General features: G+C 37.3%; 1 protein-coding gene across 1 annotated transcript; it reads left to right on the top strand.

The window, feature by feature from the left end:
- The first annotated feature begins 665 nt into the window (after positions 1-665).
- Positions 666-2,362, top strand: LOC147506599 (putative vacuolar membrane protein YML018C). Its single transcript, XM_086604272.1, has 2 exons — positions 666-1,424; positions 1,898-2,362. The coding sequence occupies exons 1-2, from the start codon at positions 933-935 to the stop codon at positions 2,345-2,347; spliced, it is 942 nt and encodes a 313-aa protein (XP_086460398.1). The 5' UTR covers positions 666-932; the 3' UTR covers positions 2,348-2,362.
- The last annotated feature ends 19,834 nt before the right edge of the window (positions 2,363-22,196 follow it).

Raw genomic sequence — 22,196 nt, 5'->3', positions numbered from 1 at the left:
ATCGAACATATACATATGCTTGTCGACCCTACTATTCCATGCCCTTGGACCTATATATGACTGGGCTCAATAACCAATTAGTCCCTACTAACCGTACTAAACAAAGGACTGAAAGGAGATATACAAATTAAACAAACTGGAAAGAGGCAGAAGCTCTAGACCCCTCAGTCCCCTCACCAAACCTCTATCAGTCTCACACAAACCACTCTTTATTTATGGTACTTGTATATTTTGAGCCTCTTTTAATAGCATTAGCATGCAAATCACAAGCTTCCGATATTTTAAACACGCAATTTACATATACATAAGTCTAGACATTTTCTTTTCCTTTGTTTTATTTATTTATTTTGTTTCGTATAAGTTATTATTTTATACTCATTTTGTAAATACAGAAGTCTAGACTCAATGAAGAATTAACATGTGTAACGCATCCTATGCAGATCTAGTGAGTGCGGGATACATTTTCAACTCACTATTTATTTATTGTGGTGATCCAATAAGTTAGCAACTTAGCAATTAGACCATATTGTCTTACAACAAGACGTAGTACAATAATTTATGAAGATGACACTAAAAGCAGATTGGCTTATGGGCAAATACGTTAAGACTTTATGAAAAAAAACACAGTGATTGATTAAGGACGGCTTACACTAAAATGAAAATAATTAACCAACCCTTGTCTTGCCTCATGTCTTTTGTCCTTTTTGCAACCTACTCATTTCCATTATCAGTTTTCTAGCTTTTCTACTTCTCATCTCTGATCAGGCTAACACAAATATATGTTTATCTATTTATCCTGTACGTTGACTTGAAGAATTCTTAAGCTAAAACTGAGAATGTGTGCAAAGATGTGTACGTGATGATGTAACATTATAGTATCTTGTGGGGGGTTACTGATTAAGTACTTGATAAAAAAACTGGGGGCCTGAGTTATGAATACTGAAGTTTGGAGATGGTTATTGGGTTTAATATACATAGTAGCTGTTGCAACAATCTGGGTTGCTGCTGGTTTTGTTGTTCAATCTGTTGTAGATGGAGGTGTTTCGCCGTTCCTTGTCACCTATGTATGCAATGCTTTACTTATGATTTATATTCCTGTTGTTGAAGTTTGGCATTATTTGGAGGATTCAGTTGAGTGTACTTGGTTTTGGTCTAGTAATAAGAATGTCATTCATGCTGGACGTTCGGACAAGGAAGAGGTTCTTCTTGGGCAGAGCAATTTAACTAGGAAAGGGGATGATCTAAATCCATCTGAATTTGTTGAACATGGAGAAATGAGTGAGGAACTTGTATCTAATAACCATCTGGATGCCAAAGGGCGTTGGACTCGTACTAAAACCGCAAGAGTTAGCCTCTTGTTGTGCCCTTTTTGGTTTCTTTCATATCTCTGTTCCAATCTCTCTCTCAAGTATACAAGTGTGACAGTAAGCGTGTCTAAATACTTTTAGCATTTGTTGATTATGCATCAGTTTAATCTAAATTGCTTACATTATTTTGGCTAGTTAAGTAACTACAATAAACTGGAAAAGATTTACATAGGATCAGGGAGAGTACTAGTAACAGGTTTACTCTCATTCTGTTTTCAAGCAGATGTTTGTAAACTACATATTATCTAAGGAATCCCACTAACAACTCACAAATACACATGCCTAGGAGGTTCCCCTATATATGTTTCCGTTCAGGTCTTCCTTCTTGAACACCATTTGGTAGTCTAATTTTAGTTCCTATATCAGCTGAAAAATTAGATAATCTCCAAACTTAGGTGATCCTCAATACGAATAGCACGGTGATTACCATCAAATTCTGTCAAATATATGAAGTCTAGTTACATGTAGTAGAGATGCCGTTTCGGTGTTTCCTGTTTCTAGCTTGTAATTAGTATTATTTTCTCCTGCAGTCAAATACCGTCTTAAACAGCACATCTAGCCTTTTTACCTTTTTGCTCTCTCTAATATTCTTGGGAGAGAGGTTCACATTGCTAAAGTTAGTAAGCATCCTTTTATGTTTTGGAGGAACGGTAATTGTCAGCTTGGGTGATATGGAATCTGAATTAAGTGTCATTGATACAAAGCCTCTGCTTGGTGACATTCTTGCTCTTGCTTCCGCATGCTTGTATGCTTCATTTATCACCATTATTCGTAAGAGGATACCAGACGAGGATGAAAAGTGTGGACGTGTGAGTATGGCGCAACTACTTGGATATTTAGGCCTTTTCAACCTCTTAATATTCCTACCAGTTGCCCTTGTACTGAATATTACAAACTTGGAGCCTTTTCACATTTTCAGCTGGAAGCAGTTTGGTCTCCTAATCGGTAAAGGTTTGTTTTTATATCCTCACACATCTTGACCCGTATAGTTCCAATTCCTACCGTACATCTTACAAGCAACGTCATTACCCATCAAAATGGAACTACCATCAATGCTCTCATATGAAGTAAACCACTTTCTATTCGGGCACATATGATAGGAACATCCGAAATAAAAAATCCACCTTTCGGTCATATAGTCTTGTATGGACACACAAAGACTGAACTCATCCCCTTCAGAGCCTAAAACATAATTTGGCTCAATTTTTGCCTTACTTTCTTCTGACCATCTCTCTTATTCTCTTTCTTCGGGTGAGGACAATTACTTGCGTAATGTCCATTTTCATTGCAATTGTAGCATTGTACATGTTTTAAAGGCTTGTTTGACTTGGACCTAGAATTCTCATTGCTTGTAGAATTCTAGTCATACGAATTTCCTCTTGCCACTTTCCCCTGTCCTGCATCAATGTTATTCTCAACTTATGTCTTATTCATCAACTCATAAGAAAGAAGCGCAATTTGAACTTCGTCGAGATCTACATCTTCTCTGTTCATAAAGTTAGTCATTAGATGCTCATAGCTTTCTGGCAAAGAGAATATTAAACATGTTGCTTGATCCTCATCATCCATCTTCATGCCAACATTCAAATAATCCATTAGGCGTCAACGGAACTCACTAACGGCTCTTGTATCATTGAACCATCCACCATCATGTACCGATAAAGACGCTTCTTAAGGTACATCTTGTTAGTCATGCTCTTGGTCATATACATAGACTCTAGCTTGAGCCAAATACCGGCAGCGGTATCTTCTCCTATCACACTATACATAACCTCATTAACAAGACACAACCGGATTGATGAACAAGCTTGTAGATCGAACTCTTCCCAATCATCATCACTCATACTCGCCGCCTTAGATTTAATCTCCTTTAAAGCCTTATGCAAACCTTGTTGGATGAGGATGTCCCTTACTTGGATTCTCCAAATCCCAAAATTATTTTTCCCATTAAACTTCTCTACTTCAAACTTAGCATTTGACATCTTGGGACCCATTCTTTCAAGTTACACACAATAACCCAAAAAAAAAGTTTTAACTCAGAAATTTAATCGAACACCTTGTCTACACAAATTTCTAGGTCGTAAACCTACGCTCTGATACCAATTGTTGTGAATATAACACTGTGGAAACAACGTTACCCACTACAATAGATCAATCTTACACAAAGATCGATCCTTCTTACTAGACAAGGCTTCAACACCCTCCAAAGTAACCCCAACACTTCTCAATATCAAATAACAAGTATCTAAAGTAAAACAATTAATATAAAAGAAGAACAAACCACAAGACGAGATATATCATGGTTCGGCAATTTGCATACGTCCACACTGCGAGTTCCAAGCTTTACTAGATGTCCAGAGTAACAGATTACAAGTCTCTCAATTCACTCACAAAGAATGAACACTCAACTCACAAAGAATTGCTCACTTATAATCTGTCTTTCTTTGTTTTGGAAAAGTTAGGTTTCTACAGAAAAAACCTATATTTATCCTATTTCAGAAAACTTCCGAAAAAAAGCAAATTCGTGCTTAAATACGGTGGAGCGCAGGTCGCGCTGAAGAGCCTGTAAGTCACCAAATGCACCTATATTTATCCTATTTCAGAAAACTTCCGAAAAAAAGCAAATTCGTACTTAAATATGGTAGAACGCGGGTCGCGCTGAAGAGCCTGTAAGTCACCAAATTCATGAGCGCGGGTCGCGCCTTGTCCAGGTGTAAATGGAGCGCGAGTCGCACCCTTCACACCAGAATGAGAAAACATCTTTTTTCTCTACATATCAGAACTTTGTTTTATTTTTTTATTTTATTTTCTTCTCTCTCAGTTTTATGACTGATGATGAGCCGATTTGCTTTCTTTTTATATCCAAGGACTCTCATAAGAAACGTAAACCAATAGGTTACCTTTTGTTTCACAAACAATAAAATTCATTGGTTTCCATTATAATCATGTGTTGGGTATTTCACAAACAATAGGTTTCCATTTGCCGCTCCTGATGATATGGTATTTCACAACGAATTTTATTGTAGAAATCGGTACCTAAGGCTCCTGATGGTATTTCACAGTTTTGTTTCTGCTGAAAGTCTTCAATTGGAAGTGCACCTCTCCTCTCGCCACAAGCAATATAGGCCTTTGGCACCTTAGTTTCACATTTACCTTAACAACCTTGCTTCACTCACAACTCAGAATAAGCAAGCCATTGAATCAAACTGAACTGAGTGAAAGAATTAAAGTCGCATGTTACCGATCCCAACCAACATGATATTCTTTTGAAGAAGTTGAATTAAAGCCTATGAACCATTCAAGCTTATATGGGTACCGATGAATCGCCATATCAATTGTTTAGCGAGGGGTTGTAATTGGTCGTTGTGTTTTGAGTCGTAACCAAAGAGATTTATAGCAGAATGAGAAGATAAGTTCAGGGATTTTCTGTTGGCATTCAAGGCAATAAAGATCGGCAAGTGTACTTCAATCAATCCCATAAGCTTTGAGCTGCCGATCCCTTCGATTGATTTTCTGCTGTTACGGCCGATCCCTTCGAATTGAAATACCGCTGGATGTGTGTTTTCTGGAATGCCGTTGATCCAAATGATATTTAGAATTGTCGCTGATCAATATTTAGGAAGAAAGTTTGAATTCGAATCGAATTGAAATGCCGCTGATCAATATTTAGGAAGAAAGTTTGAATTCGAAGAATTGAATTGCTGCTGATCAATATTTAGGAAGAAAATTTGAATTAAAATCGAATTGAAATGCCGCTGATCAATATTTAGGAAGAAAGTTTGCTGCTGGCTGTAGTAAAATTGAATTGCCACTGCTTGAATTACACTTGGATTTGTTTGAATTGCGGTACGGGTCAGTAGTTGAATTTGCCAATCGGTATGCTTGATTTATCGTTTGCTTGATTTGCCACTAATTGAATTACTCTTGCTTGAATTACCAGCTCTTCAGATTTGCTTGAATTGCCGCTACTTGATTTGCCGCTGGCTGTAGTTGAATTTGCTGCTGGCTGGTACTTCATTTGTCGCTGCTTGATTTGCCGCTAATTGAATTGCCGCTATGTTTTCTAGCATATGAAGTTGAATTGCCGTGCTTTGAAATTGATTGAATTGTTTGTTTAAACAAAGTTTGCCGCTTAATCAAGGAAGCGGTGGAAGCTTGGAAACCCATTGTAGATGTTGTCCATACAAAGGGTGGTATCTTCTTTTGCCAGTTCTCCAACTTCATCCCACGATTTAAGCACCAACGAAAGATTTGTCTCTTTTGATATATTTTCAAGACATATAGAAGGTTCAAAGATGGACAAGACGGTATGGAATCTACTAAACTTTTATGCATATGTGAAGTATCATGTGAAGTGCACGGAGGTTTTATACAAAGAAGGATGAAAAGAAAGTGGAACTTTTGGTGAGATTTTGCAAAAGGAAGTTGTAAAGGAGATGAACATGTAAACATGAAGTCCCAAGGGCATGGCTGTAAGAATAAACTTACAATCTTTTCAAAATCTAAAATGCTTAGAAGACAATGCCTCACTTTGGTCAAGAAGATCGAGAAAATTAGATTCTGAGAATCAAAATTCGTGAATTTGACAAATTCAAAAAATGGTTAAGAGTTCCAAAATTCTATTCATGGAGAAGGTACACCAAATTAGAGTAATTTGCAATTTCCTGCTTGCATCCACACTACATTGATCCACACATGCATCAAGATCCATTTTCCAAAAAAAAAAAAAAAAAAATGTTTGCCACACAGGCTTTGCCCATGTAACAAAGAGAGGGCGATGTTCCGACCCCCACAAATGTGGCCCAAAGTCTAATTCAATACAAATCCACACTCAGAGCCCATGCTCAGAGCTTATCTACAAAAATCCTACGCTCAGAGCCCATGCTCAAAGCTTATCTATAATAAAGCCCATGCTCAGAGCCCAAAAAACCCACGCTCAGAGCCCATGCTTAGAGCTTATCTATAATAAAGCCCATGCTCAGAGCCCAAAAAGCCCATGCTCAGAGCCCATACTCAGAGCTTATCTACAAAAAACCCACGCTCAGAGCTTATCTATAATAAAGCCCATGTTCAGTGCCCAAAAAGCCCACGCTCAAAGCCCATTGTCACAGCCCGAATTTCTAAACAATTAAAAAAAATGAATATTTGAAATATAAATATCTCAAACATCACTTGGTTCAATTGTCTAAAAACCCAGGCTATGACGGGGTAGATACAACACATGTCAAAACCTAAAACCCACATCATAAACAATCTTAACCACAAATATAATCTCCAAAAAATTCTCTTTATTACTTTATGCAAGTCTATCTTCCATCAAAAATCATCAATATAACATTCTAAGAATAACAGGTCCTCAACATCGTATTCTCATGTCATATGAAAAGAAAACTATGTTATTACATACTTCCAAAAGAAACAGACCTAACAAAACTAACGGACTTGCTCCGGGCGCGAATCCCATCCACACACGCGGTTCCATCGCTTTCCACTGTGTTCCCAAGAACACACCCACGCTACAAAACAAAGCAAACATGGGTTGACAAAATGGAATTTGTCTTTGTATGAGTAGACTAACCACATAAAACATTTATCATACTTTAATTATTCGGACAATCACTTTATATTATCCCATAACTTAATCATTCACAGCTTGGAAGGCGTGTGGTTCCGTCATTTTAACCGCATAATTTCTTCCCAAGCAAGACTTCCATTATATAACTTCATTATAATAACTCGTTTTAATATCTAAACCATTGAATTAAAACTTACCGATATCCACTTTAACGTATAAGGGTAGGACCGCGTCCCCTCGGGACAAAATGTTATTAAGTCCTACCCTCCTGCAAAGAAAGTTATAACTTCTATATAACATATGTAGATATTATATTAGGTATTCAAAAGTAAACCCAAACACTTCGATAATCAAAGAATACAACTAACCCAAGGCCCTAATACCTTAGTTCCTATCTAGGGCGGTCCAAATAATCTGGTCATTCATGACACATTCAATGAATACCACGGTCATTCTCGCCACATTCAAGGAATACCCAATCCTACATTCCCGTTACACTCGAGGAATACAACTAACCCATGGCCGAATACCTTAGTTCCTCTTTAGGCGTCCAAACTATCTGGTCATTCATGGCACATTCAATGAATACCTGGGTCATTCATGGCACATTTAATAAATGCCCACCTAACATATGACTTCATCACTATAAACTTCAATTCAAAACTTGAGTTGGAGTTCTAAAAGGGTGCGGTAAATTTTATTTACGATTATTGAACTTTATTGTATATATTATTTCAGAGAACGAAGGAATATCTTGATTCAAGTATTTTTGGTTTACGCGTTATTAATTTCATGGATGTATAAATGCCATAACGTTGTGTATCATAAAAGACTAAAAATCACAAAGCAGTAAATACACGTACACAAGTATATTTATAAAGGTCCTAGCCTAAGTCAAACATGCTAATAGTCCTAGACTTATCCTAATAGACCGAATCATAATTTTAGGAAAAAGTCAAATTTTTGGGTCAACTGGTCAAAGTCAACCCTGGTCAAAGTCAAAGTCAAAGTCCACTCTGGTCAACAGTCAAAATCAGAGTCCACTCTGGTCAACAGCCAACCTTGGTCAACCATGCCTAAACTCCAAAAACCCAAAAGCCCAAAGCACTAGGGCCCATAGTCTAACTTAAGTCAAAAAATAAAAATAAAAAAGTTAAAGCCTAAGCCCAACCCACGATTTTCGGGCCCAAGCCCAAATCAGACTTTACTGTTCATCTTCTTCTTCCTCCAGCACCTCTCCTCCACTCCAGCTACCACCGACCATCCAATAAGACTCGTAGGTGTTACCTAACCAACACTATGAGGGATTCGGCCCAATCTCAAACCCAACCAAGGGTCGTCTCCCTCACTAACGCATAATCGACTCTCTCCTCAATCCACCACCACAAATTTCCAACCCCCAACACTTCTAATCTACTCGAAAATAACCTACATCAAAACCCCTACTTCTTTAGTTCATACAAAAACCCAATTCATTGATTCTCCAATTCCTCCCTCAAAACTGGATCTATATTTCGACCTCCATTAACTTATTCAGAGCTTCAACCCGCTCTCCAAAGTTACAATCAAACATCAACAATCAAATTCAAACTAACAATCAAACATCAACAATCAATTCAAACTAACAGTATAACATCACAACAAAAATTCCAACAAAACAATTCATTCAACCAACACGAAACAGGACGATTTGGGTTCTGGTGACGACGCCAATAACAACCAGTGTCAAGGCTTCGATAGTTAAATGCTCAAATTCGTCAGAATTTATTTACTGTAGTACTTCCAAATGGTCTCTAACAGAGTCGGCACCATTAACAGAGTCTGCACCTTAACAGAGTTTTACATACTGTGGTACTGCGACATTCGTATAACTCAGTCGACACCATTAAAGAGGTTTACATTATTTCAATTCTAGAAAACAGTATTACTGGGATGAATAGCATAAACACATATAACAAAAAAACTTCAGACTACTCACTGTTATAAACCGAACCGCTTTCCTTAAGCAGAAAACCCCCAAAAACTGAAGTCGACCGTCGCGCGAAACTGGACGATCTTTCTTGTTCAAACCCCCCCTTTTTTTTCCTCTCAGTAAAACTCTCCTCTTTTTTTCAAACTCTTGTTTTGTTTTTCCCTAAAAACTCTACGTGAGAAAACTCCCCGAAAAACAAGGACAACACTTATCCATTTATCTACGGGCTTTTATCCGTCCGTAACTGCTAGATATCCTTTAACGGTTTTATCTATTATCTATTTTCATTATTATCTTTATTATTATTATTATTAGAAAAATAAAAGAAATAAAACACGGGGTGTTATACCCATGCTCAGAGCTTATCTATAATAAATCCCACACTCAGAGCCCATGTTCAAAGCCTATGCTCAAAGCCTACATACCTACACGTAAAATCAATATCAATTACATACATATTTTGCGAGTCAAACAGCTTCCACAACTTCGTCCACAACTTTATCCACAACTTCATCCATAACTTCGTCCACAACTTCATCCACATTCAAGATTCACTTCCATCAACTTCATATCGTGTGACAGTTCTCCCGCCAGTTGTCACACCCCGAATTTCGACAGAATTCGGAAAAAAACATTATTTGTTCCCGACTCTTCGATCTCCGAGGTGTGACGCACTCTCAACTCCCAAAAACCAATCAACAGTTTAAATATGCGGATAATTAAAAATCAATAAAAATTTTAAACTTAAACAAGTGTCCTCTTCATTACAAAATACTTACAAATGAAAATACAACAACATTGTATGGACTGAAAATCTATATCACCTCGAGGGAAAACAAAACATATCCTGAGATGCAACGCTAACGCAAACCACAAGCAGCAACCAATCTTCTTCAACACTAAACCTGTCAAGACTTATCAACTGTGTTCATTTAATGAACACACCCGATAAGCAAACATGCAAATCGGGTCGAAGATTATAAAAATCTTTGGTGTGAGTAGCTCTAAAACACAACATATACTTATACATATATTTACACAATCTATAAGGCAGTTAGTTCCTCCACCGAGGCGCCTTAATTTTCAACAACTAATACAACATCCTTAATTACAATAATCTAGGCAGGTAGTTCCTCCACTAAGGCGCCTTAACTTCCCATTAACCACGCAACAAACTATACACATGATAAATAAGGCGGTGTAGTTCCTCCATCGAGGTTTTAGTTCAACTAAACAAATAACCAACATATTACCATAATTAGATTATTTAAGGCTTTCTTTGTGTCCCTAAAATCACGTCAGATCTATGTCTTACCTAGTTTCCACGGCTACCACAATCGCTACCCACGCCGAACATGTACATCCACATGCCTCCCCTTACATAAGGAACCACTCCGTAACCAACCACCCCGAAATGGATGCGCGACACTGTAAATCCTCACACCTGGCCATTATGTAAGTAATGCCCTATTCGGCATAAAATATTAGCATCTCGTTCTATTTTTGCGCGAACGGAATAATCAAGCCACTATTCGCCACGATTGCCCAAACACATGGGTCAATCAACATCTTATATATACAACATCTTATATATCACATAATGCCCGCAATACGCAAAATCACATGAGTTGTGGTAGTCAGGTTCTAGGATTTTCGTTACGTAATTTATTCGGGTGTCATATATTTATGACTCATAAACATTCCACTATATCACGTGCAGGTCAAATACCTTATTGCACTAAACCACAATATTTAGAAATATCTTAATTATATCTCATAACTAATTTCATTCTTTCACGTGCCAATATATTATTGCACTACACCACACTCCCGTGGACAAATATTCATAAATACTATACTACCTCATAGTAGCATCTCACATATATAATAATGGAGCGGTGATACATTTATGTCTCCAAAACTATTGTATTTAATATATATATCCCACATATTACATAGTGTCACAATATCCACGTCAAATCTTAATTAGATAAAGACCACCAAATTTATACAAGCTTCCACAGCATTTTAGCATTGGATTTGTCCATACAATTTACAACATAAAATGTAGCACAATTAAACAGTCCACAGTCCACAATCAAAGCCTAATATATATATGCTTTACACACTACTCACGTCAAATCATAATTAGATAATGACAAACAACGTTATATAATGTTCGACAACATTTTATTACTATATATAGTCCATAAAATCAAATATGAGAAAAACTGGAAAAAGTCAACAGTCAAAGTCAACGGTCAAAGTCAAAGTCAACACGTCATGGTCAAGGTCAAAGTCAACATGTTATGGTCAAAGTCAACATGCCATGGTCAAAGCCAAACTGTCGTTTCCATGTTCGACAGGTTCAGGGTCATAGCCATGGTTCATGGCTAAGGTCAAAGTTCATGTCATGGCTAAGGTAATGGTTCGGATCCAACTGGCCAAGCCCAAACCTTAAAACCCGAAAGTCTAAAAGTTGAAAGACCCCTTTGGATATCTATTTTAAGTCTTATGGACTGGCCCCAAGCAATATTAGAAACTGGCCCAAACAAAACACTCTAAACTAGCTAAGGCCCAACCACTTAAAAATTAGAACTGGTCCCATCTAAAAATAGAATCCGGCCCACATAAAATTAGAATTTTGGCCCAACCAAACAAAAGATTTAGGCCCAAAAAAACCGACCCATAGACTAACACTAAAACTGGTCCCAAAACTTAATTAAAATCGGGCCCAAACAAAATAAAAGAATTTGGCCCAAGGCCCAAAGCCCAAATCGAAATTACTGTTCATCTTCTCTAACAGCCTCCACCACCAGCAGCCACCAAATTTTCCGGCCACCCACTCCCATTTCAACAAGTCGGTTAGACTCACAAACAAAAACCCTATAACTTTAATTAAGGCATAAACCTCAATTCCTTAGATCTAACCTTCCCCAAAACTAGATCTAGACACAAATTTCGGCCACCATTCTGACTTGTTCCAAGCTCCAATCGGCAAATTTCCAACCATCCCCACTACCACGGTATCACCAAACATCATTCAACCAACCCACAACAACAAAACGGTTTAAACAATTTTAAAAGCGCATCAAACAAATCCTTCAAGAACACAAGAATGGACGTTCGAGCCATTAAAATTCTCAAGCTCCAACAAAGACACTCTAATTCCATCTCGGCGTCCTCACACACTCCAACATACCCCTTCAACCCATCATCCAAACCCACACTCTTTTCAAGCCGAATCAATCAAAATCAAGCGGCGGTGGCGCCCTTAGTGTCGGATCGCGAAGCCGGCCTTGTTACCACTCCACCAATGTAAATCTCGACAGACGCGAATCCACTCTACAACCAACTTCAAATACTACACCCCCTCGACATCCCGTGTGAACGATACGACATAGGAGCTGCCATTGGCGGCTCTCTTGAGTTCAATGGTTCAAAAAAAAACAATGGTCCAATAACTTAAACAAAAGATATCCTAACATTATCTAGTTTAATCAATTCGACAATATCGCCGAATAACTACAGCCGAACAAACCAAAAATGAATAGAAACCGTTGACAGTAGAATTTTGTCGGTATACCAGAAAAACTATAAATCTAGTGAAATAGCAACAATAGCTACTCACCTGTATGAACAGCTCCTACGAATTCCTCCGAAGTTCGAAGTGTCAAGCTATCCACCCTCCAAAGAAACAAGCTTCAAGCTCTGCCTCCATTTTCATTATTTTTTATTCTTCCAGAACCCTATTCTCTAGAAAAATGTGTTTATATACTTGGGTCCGAAACCCAAGCCCAACCTGGAACTTCGGGCCCAAAACCGTGGGCCACGTTATCCCGAGTCCAATCCGACGAATTTTGAAAATAAATAATTTAATTAATTAATAAAATAGATAAAAATGTATTTTAAAAATACTGGCGTTACACCATTTCTCCAACTTCATCCCACGATTGGACAATTCTCCCGCCAGTTCTCCAACTTCATCCCACGATTGGAATATTGGAGAACGATGAAGTAACTATTACCAATCCTACCTATAAAATCCAACATTCAATTTATTTTTTTTCGAAACTTAATCGATACTTGATCCCAAGCAATATCTTTGGGTGCGTAGGGCAACTTCAAAACGAAAAGTCCAGTCTCAACTCTCCCCAACAACCATCTCCTTCCGCAATCTCCTCCGAAAAGACCACTTTCAAACCCAACCGGGTGTGTTTAGGCAAATCTTATTTGAAAACAATCTCATCTTTAACTATGTCTTGTGCAAACAACATGATTACATAGCACAAAATACTAAAAGCAAATGAAATGTGTGCACATTTTAATTGGTGAAATTATGTAATTTGTAATATGTGCACATTTTTTTTAGTGATTTGAGCTTTGTAGTTTGTAATTTGCGTCTTTTCGACTTTGTATTATTTGCGATTGGTTGATTGATCATCCAAAATTCCTCTCCAACCGACTCTCTATATATGCAAGGATTCATATTCCAAAGATGATCATTCCGACCCATTGTTCAAGAACTAATTAACAGTCAGGACGATTAGTCATACTATTCATATGTTAGAATGACGTTTATATATGACATGAAAATGGCCTACAGTGATAGCTGTGATAGATTATTGCACCTTTAAGTACACTTATACTATATTACACCCTAGGCTATTTGCAAAGTTGCAACACAGTGTTTCACTCACGGCAACGTCGACAAACACGTCTATCTAGTATACCACCCATTACACCTCTAGCTACTATTCCACACACACCACCTGATATAATGGCTGAAGAAAGAGAGACTCCTCTCTCTGACTTCTACAAAGCCTTGAGCAATAGCCCCAAATCTTGTATCGTTCTAGTAGACCCAGTGGGGGATTTCCGAATCCCCCCAAATATTTTTAATTTGTTACCCATTTTTCATGGTTTAGACTACGAAAAACCTTATCAGCACATGCGTAGGATTGAACAAGTCCTAACAACATTCCACCATCCTACGGTTGGTGCGGAACAAATTAAACTGAGGGTATTCCCTTTCACCTTAGCCGATAAGGCGGCGTCTTGGTTAACTGCCCAAACGCCAAACTCTGTCGACTCATGGGCTCACTTGTTCAATTGTTCATGGAACAATTTTACCCACCACTAAAGACAGATGAAATTCTTCAAAAGATTCATTTCTTCCACCAGAATCCTCATGAATCCTTTTCAGAGGCCTGGAATCATTTCACTGATCTTCTCATTGAATGCCCAGATCATAATCTTGCGAAAGACAACGCTTGTTAGGTGCCTTCTTCTTCAAGGGCTTTTACATCGTCATAAGGAGGTTCTAGATATCATGGTAGGGGTAGTTTTCTTAGTAAAAGAGCCTTGGGAGGCTTATAAATTCTTAGAAGATCAATCTAAGAAGAACAACAATTGGGGAGGTAACGATTCCTCCCGCTCCTCTCTTCTTTCTCTTGAGGTTAAATATGATCCCGTTTAAAACTCTTATTGATGCCCTCACTAAAAGGTAGATGCCATCTCGTTCAACAACAACCCACTCCGGTCATGAACATTAACTCTACTTTCGTTGTAATGTCTCGTTTTGTAGTCTTGAGCATTCGACTTCTATTGTCCTCTTATTTATGCACAAACACCACCACAACCATCACACTTCAACCGGTTAACTCAACATCAAGGACAAGGGAACTTAGGTGACCCGGAATAGAGGTTTAGTACCCATTACCCGAGAACTATCAACATCAAGACATGAACGCCAACAAGCTTTTAATTCCAATACAACCATCTATGGACAAAGTAGTAGTGACCTTGTTGGAGAAACAAAATCAAATTATGCAACAAAACTCCAACTTGATGAAAGATCGGCATGATCAAAACTCTAATATGATGAAACAAACGATGCAAATGATGCGTCTTTGTGCCAAAAGGTTATTGACATGTCTTCTAATCAAAATAATAACCAAACCGGCGTTTTCGGTCAAGCGAAGCCTAATCCTAAGTCAACAAACACCGCCAAATAAAAAGTATTGAGTGTAATGGTAATATAAACCAAGGGGGACTCTGGTGAGTCACTACCTTCGCTCGGGGAGAGTTGTTGATAACCAAGTGACTATGCCTAAAGATTACCCGCAAACTAAAAATGATACCATACCAAATACTATAATAGAAACCGAAGACCCTACAACTATAGAAGTACCGGTTAAACCACAACCAAAAAGGGAAAACATTACAAGACCCAATAATAGAAAGTGAAGACCCTACACTGTAGAGGTTCCAATATGGAAACCTAGTTCGAAAGTGATAAAAGATAAAACAACGGTTAACAAATATGTTCCCCTCATATTAGGTATAAAGATAAACCACCGTGATCTCGAGAGACTAATTGTGTTTAAAAAGGACGAGAATTTTGATGAGATTAGGGAAGTGTTTAAAAATCTAACTATCAACCTACCTTTTCTAGAAGCTATAAAAGTCTACCGACACGCACTTAAGTTTCTAAAAGAGTTGTGCACCAAGAAGAGGAAAACCAACATACCCCACCTTTAAGCATTCTTAATCAATAATATCTCTATTTATCCAACATAACGGATTGTTAAGTACAAGGACCCCGGGTCGATCCTATTGTACAATGCACCTTAGGTGATACCTTCATAACAACTTTATTATTAGACACGGGGCGAAGTGTTAACTTACTCCCTTTTTATTTATATAAACAACTAGGTCTAACAAAACTTCAACCAACCAAAATGACTTTGGTTAGCGATCGTTCTATTAAGTATCCCAAGGGTGTAGTTGAAAATATTCTCGTTAAAGTTCAGGATTTTTACTATCGAAATTTACTTTGTTATTCTTGACACGGTTGCTCATGATTCCATTCCCATCATCTTAGAATGCGTCCTTTCTTGGCAACCGCCAATGCCCAAATCAATTGTCGGGATGGCTCAATGACTCTTTCCTTTGGAAATCTTTCTGTAGAAGTTAACATGTTTAGACAAAAAACAGGGACAACTAGGTTTGCATGTAGAAGGGAAGTGAAGTCCATTGAGAGTTTTGTACCTCACATTAGTCGGGCCGACACTTTAGTCCCCACACTAGTAGATACCCCTCTTATGGAAGAAGACAAGGATCACAATTTCTACTCCCTAGGCGTAGATAACATCAAGGAGGATTTCCTTCGACTCTTTGCAACCCTTCTTTGCAGCCTCCGCGAAGTTCTCTCCTATTGACATCCATTCATCTCTTGGCCATGCCATGACGGAAGAAGAATTTTTTAAGCCCTCTATCCCAGTGATTCTTCTTACCCACCTATTGAGGAATGTCTTGCATATCTTAAGGCCTCTGATGATATAGACCTAAGAACACTAGTTGAATACCATTCACCCACCTCACATCCTCATGTCACTCATTCACCTTCCATCACGAATGTTCCTCGCCCTTTACCTTTTCAAAGAACCATTGAGTTTGTACTTGACCTTGGCGTTTCTCCTATGCTTCATAACTATCTAAAACCAACTGGTGAAGAAGTAACACCCAAGGACAAGCCACCTGACGTTTTTTCATTTTTTCTCTCTCAAAATTATCCACATCCTACGTATCTTCCACAACCATCAATTTTCTCACGTTCATTTATTTGGCATCCCCTTCGTAGGAGGACAAAGAAGAAACTGTATGCTCGATTAGGTTTTAGATCTATAAGGCTTTGTTCTCATTCCACTAAGCTACGTCATAGGAAATCTTGGTGCTTAATTCTGTTTGATGGTGCATTCCATGTTAATTATTTGTGGAAAGACCCACAACTTTTTCGATTGTTGATATATGGTAAACTGCATTTTAATACATATATATTATATAAAGTCTCGAGTATCTGACTATAAAAGACTCATTTTATTCTTCGGTGAACTCCATTCCAATCTTATATTATGGGAGTGCACCATTAAGGCAACCGGACCCTCCTTTTGGAGTGAGTGGTTGTAAGTGTCGGATTCTTAGTCTACGTTTCTTTAGCCTTTCTTTAGCCTTTCATAAACCACAAATCCTTTACCCTGTTACAAAAACAAAACAAAATAAAAAAAATTTCAACCTACCTAATCTAGAATAAGTCTGAGAATAGAATGAGGAAGAAAAACAGAAGAGAAAACCTCGTCGGGCGGTCAAAAAACCCCAAGATCTTGGAATCTCTTGAATCCGGTTCTCGATCGGATAGGCCGAGACATTCCTTCATTAAAAAGCTCACATTCCAGGGAGGGTTGAGACAACTAGCAAGTTGAAAGAGTGGGGGTAGTAAGCCCGATGACACATGTGTCTTTGTGTTGGAAGGAGAGAGAAACTGAAATTTTATATTCTTTGAGTGCATATCATCTTTACAATTCATATGGCGGCATACATTACAACGTTTGCCAATTTCAACAAGGCACAAAGTCTCTTTACCGGTTGGAAGACAAGTGGAATGGGTGATCATGAAAACGAAAGAAAGGCATTCAAAATTAGATGCGCTTAGGATGATGTTTAATGGCTTCATCTATCATAAAATGGCAAAAAGAGGAATAGAAAATTATCTTTCAACACAAAAATCAGATTGCCGTCCGTGAGTACATTGCTCATTCATGATGTAGCGACCAAACTCTCTTCTCTCAAAAACAAGAATGGATGAAGGACCCGAAATTAGACAGGGGTTATGTCAATATGGAATGTAATGGTGGAAGCAAAAATAAAATAAAAAGTTGTATGCATGGGAGAAGCGAAATATGGGAACTTTCTTTCTCTATATCTGGAACACTCTAGGGAGAACAAAGGGGGATGGGCGGCATGATAAGAGAAAGAATAGTTTTCGCCAAACTTAGGTTAATAAGTCGGTAATATCAATCGATCGACCTCATTGAGTTCTACAGGGGTTAGCGAGAGGAATTCAGCAAATCTGTGGAGAGAAGATGTTTAAATGTTAATCCCGAGACGGACTCAACAACGCCCTGAAAGCCTTATATGAGGAAACATTTGAGATTACCCATGGCGAGCCCATTATCCGATGGGTGAAATCCACGATTGAAAGCCCAACTTGAGAGTTTCACACTCAAGCATGTCTTTCGAAACCAACAAATTAGGCGATATATTGGCTAGTAATATCCCGGAAAAATTGACCCGGTTATGTAGTAATTACCCCTAGTTCATTTTCCAAAGATGTAAGGAAAATTGTATTCCCTCGCCACGGGCAAAAAATATGTAAGAGTATAAGCTATGTAACCAAGCTAGTTTTAATTTTAATAAAATAGGGGTAAGGGACCTCTCAAAACCCCCTTTGAAAAAAAAAAAAAAAAAAAACAAAAAAAGTTAATTGCTTCAGAAAATAAAGAAAAGAAGTTTCCATCCAAAGAAAAGAAAAATATAAATATAAATAAAATAAAAACTCCAAAAAAATAGAATAAAATGAGTCAAAAGCCAAAGAAAAAAAAATATGGCTAAGGATGGAAACAAAGTGTATAAGCAAAAGTAAATAACAAGGTTTTCTCTAGTTACATAATATGAAGACTCTATTATCTCAGACTTGTCCTTTTTGAATATCCATTTTCTTCCTTCTTAAACCATCTCCTAATCCCCGCAACACCTAATAAAGACCTCTAGCTCAATTAGGAATAGGTTAGTGGGATAGTAAGTGGCAGATGTGTTTGATTAACTTTGGCTTCCTTGTGTGTCATTGAGATTGTAAGGTAAAGTATACCCACTGCACACTGGAGTAGCAAAACTTGAGTGGAAAAATCAGAGTGATTTTTGTCTTGACTTTTATGTGAGAACCTACTTAAGGGCTTATTCCAAAGTTTCAGAAACGGACTGTTCATGCATTTCATGGCATTACTCATTGTATATATGTTTATTCGTAGATGATTGATTATTATGCATATATTAGCTTAGGTTTTCGACATGATTATTCTCAGATTCATTGCTAGTGAGATGTATAGATAATTGAGACATAAATAAGGAAACAATAGTTTTATTTCTTAGTCGTTGTAGTATAGATGAAGTTTGTGAGTACCTTCACCTAAAAACTCTCACGAGGCTATAACTTCGTCCATTAGGGAATTCCTAGTGGTTTAAGGCCTTGTTGCATATGGTCAATGCAATCGCGACTTTCAATAAAACGTAGATAGATAGAACTCCATTTTTGGTCACTTATTCTAATTTCTCATATTTGCTTGAGGACAAGCAAAATGTTGTTTGGGGTGGTTTGATAAGAGCCCAAAACTGTAGTTTTAACCCCTTAACAATCATACTTTTAGACCAATTATGTGAGTAATAATTAAGAGTTAATCTCGATTCGTGTTTTTATGCATTTCAGGGCTTCAAAGTCTATTATGTGTAGAAATGTGTCACTTTAGTGAGATAAAGGAGCAAAGGTCGGTTGCTAAGGAGTTCTGTGAATAAAGGCCAAGATTCAAGGAGACAAAGCCTTTGTAGAGCCCGGTCAAAAGCTGAAAAGTCAACACGGGCGTAAATTACATAAGAAAGTCAATGGAACTTCGAAGGCTGTATCTTTGGACTCAGACCTTGGAATTGGGAGAATCTTATATTAAAACGACCGGCTCGGAAAGAGCTTTCCAATGGTCTAAGCCTTGGCCCAATCAGAGGAGCAGAAGTGGACGAAACATCTGTCGAAGCCAACTGCAGCTGAAGAGCCCATTTTGGACTAAAGAAATTTGGTTTTGGGCCCGATTTTCCGGCCCAAAACATGGCTCCAAGCCCATGCACGATTTTTTAATCTGAAAGTATAAAAACAAAAGCTTGACTCTTTGTTAAAGGTAGTTAGGTTAGGAAGCTAATGTTAATGGAGTTTAGGATTAGAAAAAGATAGATCTAGATTAGTTTTTAGATCTAGATCTAGTTTTTTTTACATTCATTCAATTAGTTAGTTTAGAATCATATTTTAGTTTTTAGAATAAAGAATTAGTTTTTCATTTCAATTTAGATTATTGCTTAAATTTTTATTTAAATTTAGTTGTCTTAAATTCATAATTAGTTATTCACAATCTTAGTTCTAAATTAGTTTTAATTCCAGTTTAATTTAATTATGTCTTATTGTTATTATTGTTCTTGTGTTGGGAATGGTAGTATAGAAATTTCACATCAAATCATTACTCTCACCATTGTTCCTTTTGGGTTTGATTAGTTGAATTCGATTTAAGTCTAGAGAGTTAAGAGTGGAACGAATCCTGACTCTCTTATATTACTTCGTTATTGAGATTAGGAATATTGATATAAACACGTATTTACGTAAATTGATTATTTGTGTTTACGCATAGATAGTTAGAATACGTAAAATCATTTGCCATCTCTGTGGATTAAGTTGTTTGATTCGTGAATGTAAAGAGCTCGCATGTCTCAATAGGCCAGAGAACTTGTGTTACCCTGTTTAGCTTCACTTTTAATGAAAATAATTATTTAAACTATATTTTGTATAGAGAAACATAATGTTTATTGTTGGAAAGATCTCTGCAGTGTTCCCATTTTACCATGGAGTAAGTTGTTTAATGCATGATGATAAATAGCTTTGCACTCTTGGTAGGAAATTTGGTGTCTAACCTGTTTAATTAGGGTTGATAACTACTTTATCCATTATATGCATTTGTTACCTAAAGTGTTCATTGTTGGTATATATAGTGATTTTTAAATGTTATACTTCAAAAAGGTTAGAAGAGGAAACATAAGAATGAATTAGAAATTACTTGTTTGAATGTGACTTTGTTCAAAGAATTCATAATTATGACAAGGTCGACTCAAGCACATTAGCCGTAAGAAACCGCAATATTGAATATATATACTCATTAGTTTTTCCTTGGCGCCTTTTCCGAACAAGGGATTTTGGATGAAAAGTGGTAGTTTTTTCCCGACGGTGAGATGCCTTATGATACTTATTCCGAATAGAACCAAAACATCATCATCAATGGTTTTAGATGCTTCCGATCTGAGTTGTTTCCCCAAAGAAGAAGTCAGCCGTTGAAGGTTCTCGACAATAGACCAATTTCATGAGTTCTAAATGTTTCGTTTGGACGAGGTTCTCGCTTTGTGATTGCCTTTGTTTGAGATAGGTTTTGGTGCTTAAGTAGGGAGTTTTTTTAACATTCAGGTATGCAAGGTTTTCGACTTTTGTTGTGATTATAGCTTCATAACTGTTTTGGATGTGTAACCGGGGACTTTCATAAGTAAAGGATGTATGTTTTATTGTTTGTGGTCTGTTTTGTTCTCGTGCTTCACTGGGATTAATTGTCTCAATCAGGGTGAAAAACTTAGCATCTTATTCTATTCATTTTTATCTTATGTAAAAGCCCTCTTATAAAGTATATATGTTTGAAGGCTTGAAAGATTTGAAAATATTGTTTCCTCGTGGATCGCCTAATCTGAAATTCAATGTTTTTTTTTTTTTAGAATGTCATTTTAAAAGTGGGTTTAAGTTGTGAAGTTTCTAATAAGGACTACAGATTGGGGCTTTTTGACATTTTTATTCTGTGAATTGCTTATGATATCGCCTATTTCTAAAAAGAGAACTTATATTGGCTCGCTAATCATTCTCTCCGCCAAAGGCAACAAAAAATCGCTTTATGGAAGCAACGACCCACTCCTTAGTTCCGACTTCTCTAACGGAATCTGCATGTTTTGTCTTTGCAACCAGGTTATTTCTGCCCACCACTATCAAAAGTAGTAAAGATAATGAAGAAGGGAGAAAAGGTTCTCATTACAGTGAAGCCACAATGTAAGTTTGCTTGAAGTGGAAATCACTTAATTGTACAGATTGTGGAACCTGTCACTTACATTGCATTTCAGACTTTTTTTAGATGGCTTTGGGGAGATGGGTCGACCAGCCTCTCGGTGTTGAAGGCACTTTGTGCCACCAAGTGCCACACTTCATATAACTCTTGAATTGGTTTAGAGTGGAAGACCGTGGATGAAGTAACTAATGACAAGAAGGTTATAAAGAAGATCGTTAATGAAGGAGAAGGTTATGAGCGTCCAAATGAAGGAACAAAGGGCTAAAGGTGAATTTTGAGCATCCAAATGAAGGAACAATGGATAATAAGGAGTATTAATTCGATTTTTGTTATTATAATAAATTGTAAGAGTTCTTAGTGGAATGGGATCGTTGTAGTGTGCATAATAATGTTATCTCATTTGTCCGGACAAAGGAAACTTATTGGGAAGTTGCAAGATGGAACCAGTATTTATGAAGAAGGGGCATGACGATGATGATGAGCTATTTGAGTTCAAGAAGGAAATTTTTCATGTCAATGGACTTTGCATGCTT

This window comes from Coptis chinensis, chromosome 4 (genome assembly GCF_015680905.1).
Source record: "Coptis chinensis isolate HL-2020 chromosome 4, ASM1568090v1, whole genome shotgun sequence".
NCBI lineage: Eukaryota > Viridiplantae > Streptophyta > Magnoliopsida > Ranunculales > Ranunculaceae > Coptis > Coptis chinensis.
Note: the sequence above shows the minus strand (reverse complement) of the source record. Positions and strands in the feature narration are given on the sequence as shown.

Bases quoted from the DNA above. Each gene is read 5' to 3' on its own strand.
- LOC147506599 (XM_086604272.1), top strand. From the start codon at position 933: ATGAATACTGAAGTTTGGAGATGGTTATTGGGTTTAATATACATAGTA. The intron at 1,425-1,897 runs GTAAGCGTGTCT...TTTCTCCTGCAG, and splicing joins TCAAGTATACAAGTGTGACA to TCAAATACCGTCTTAAACAG.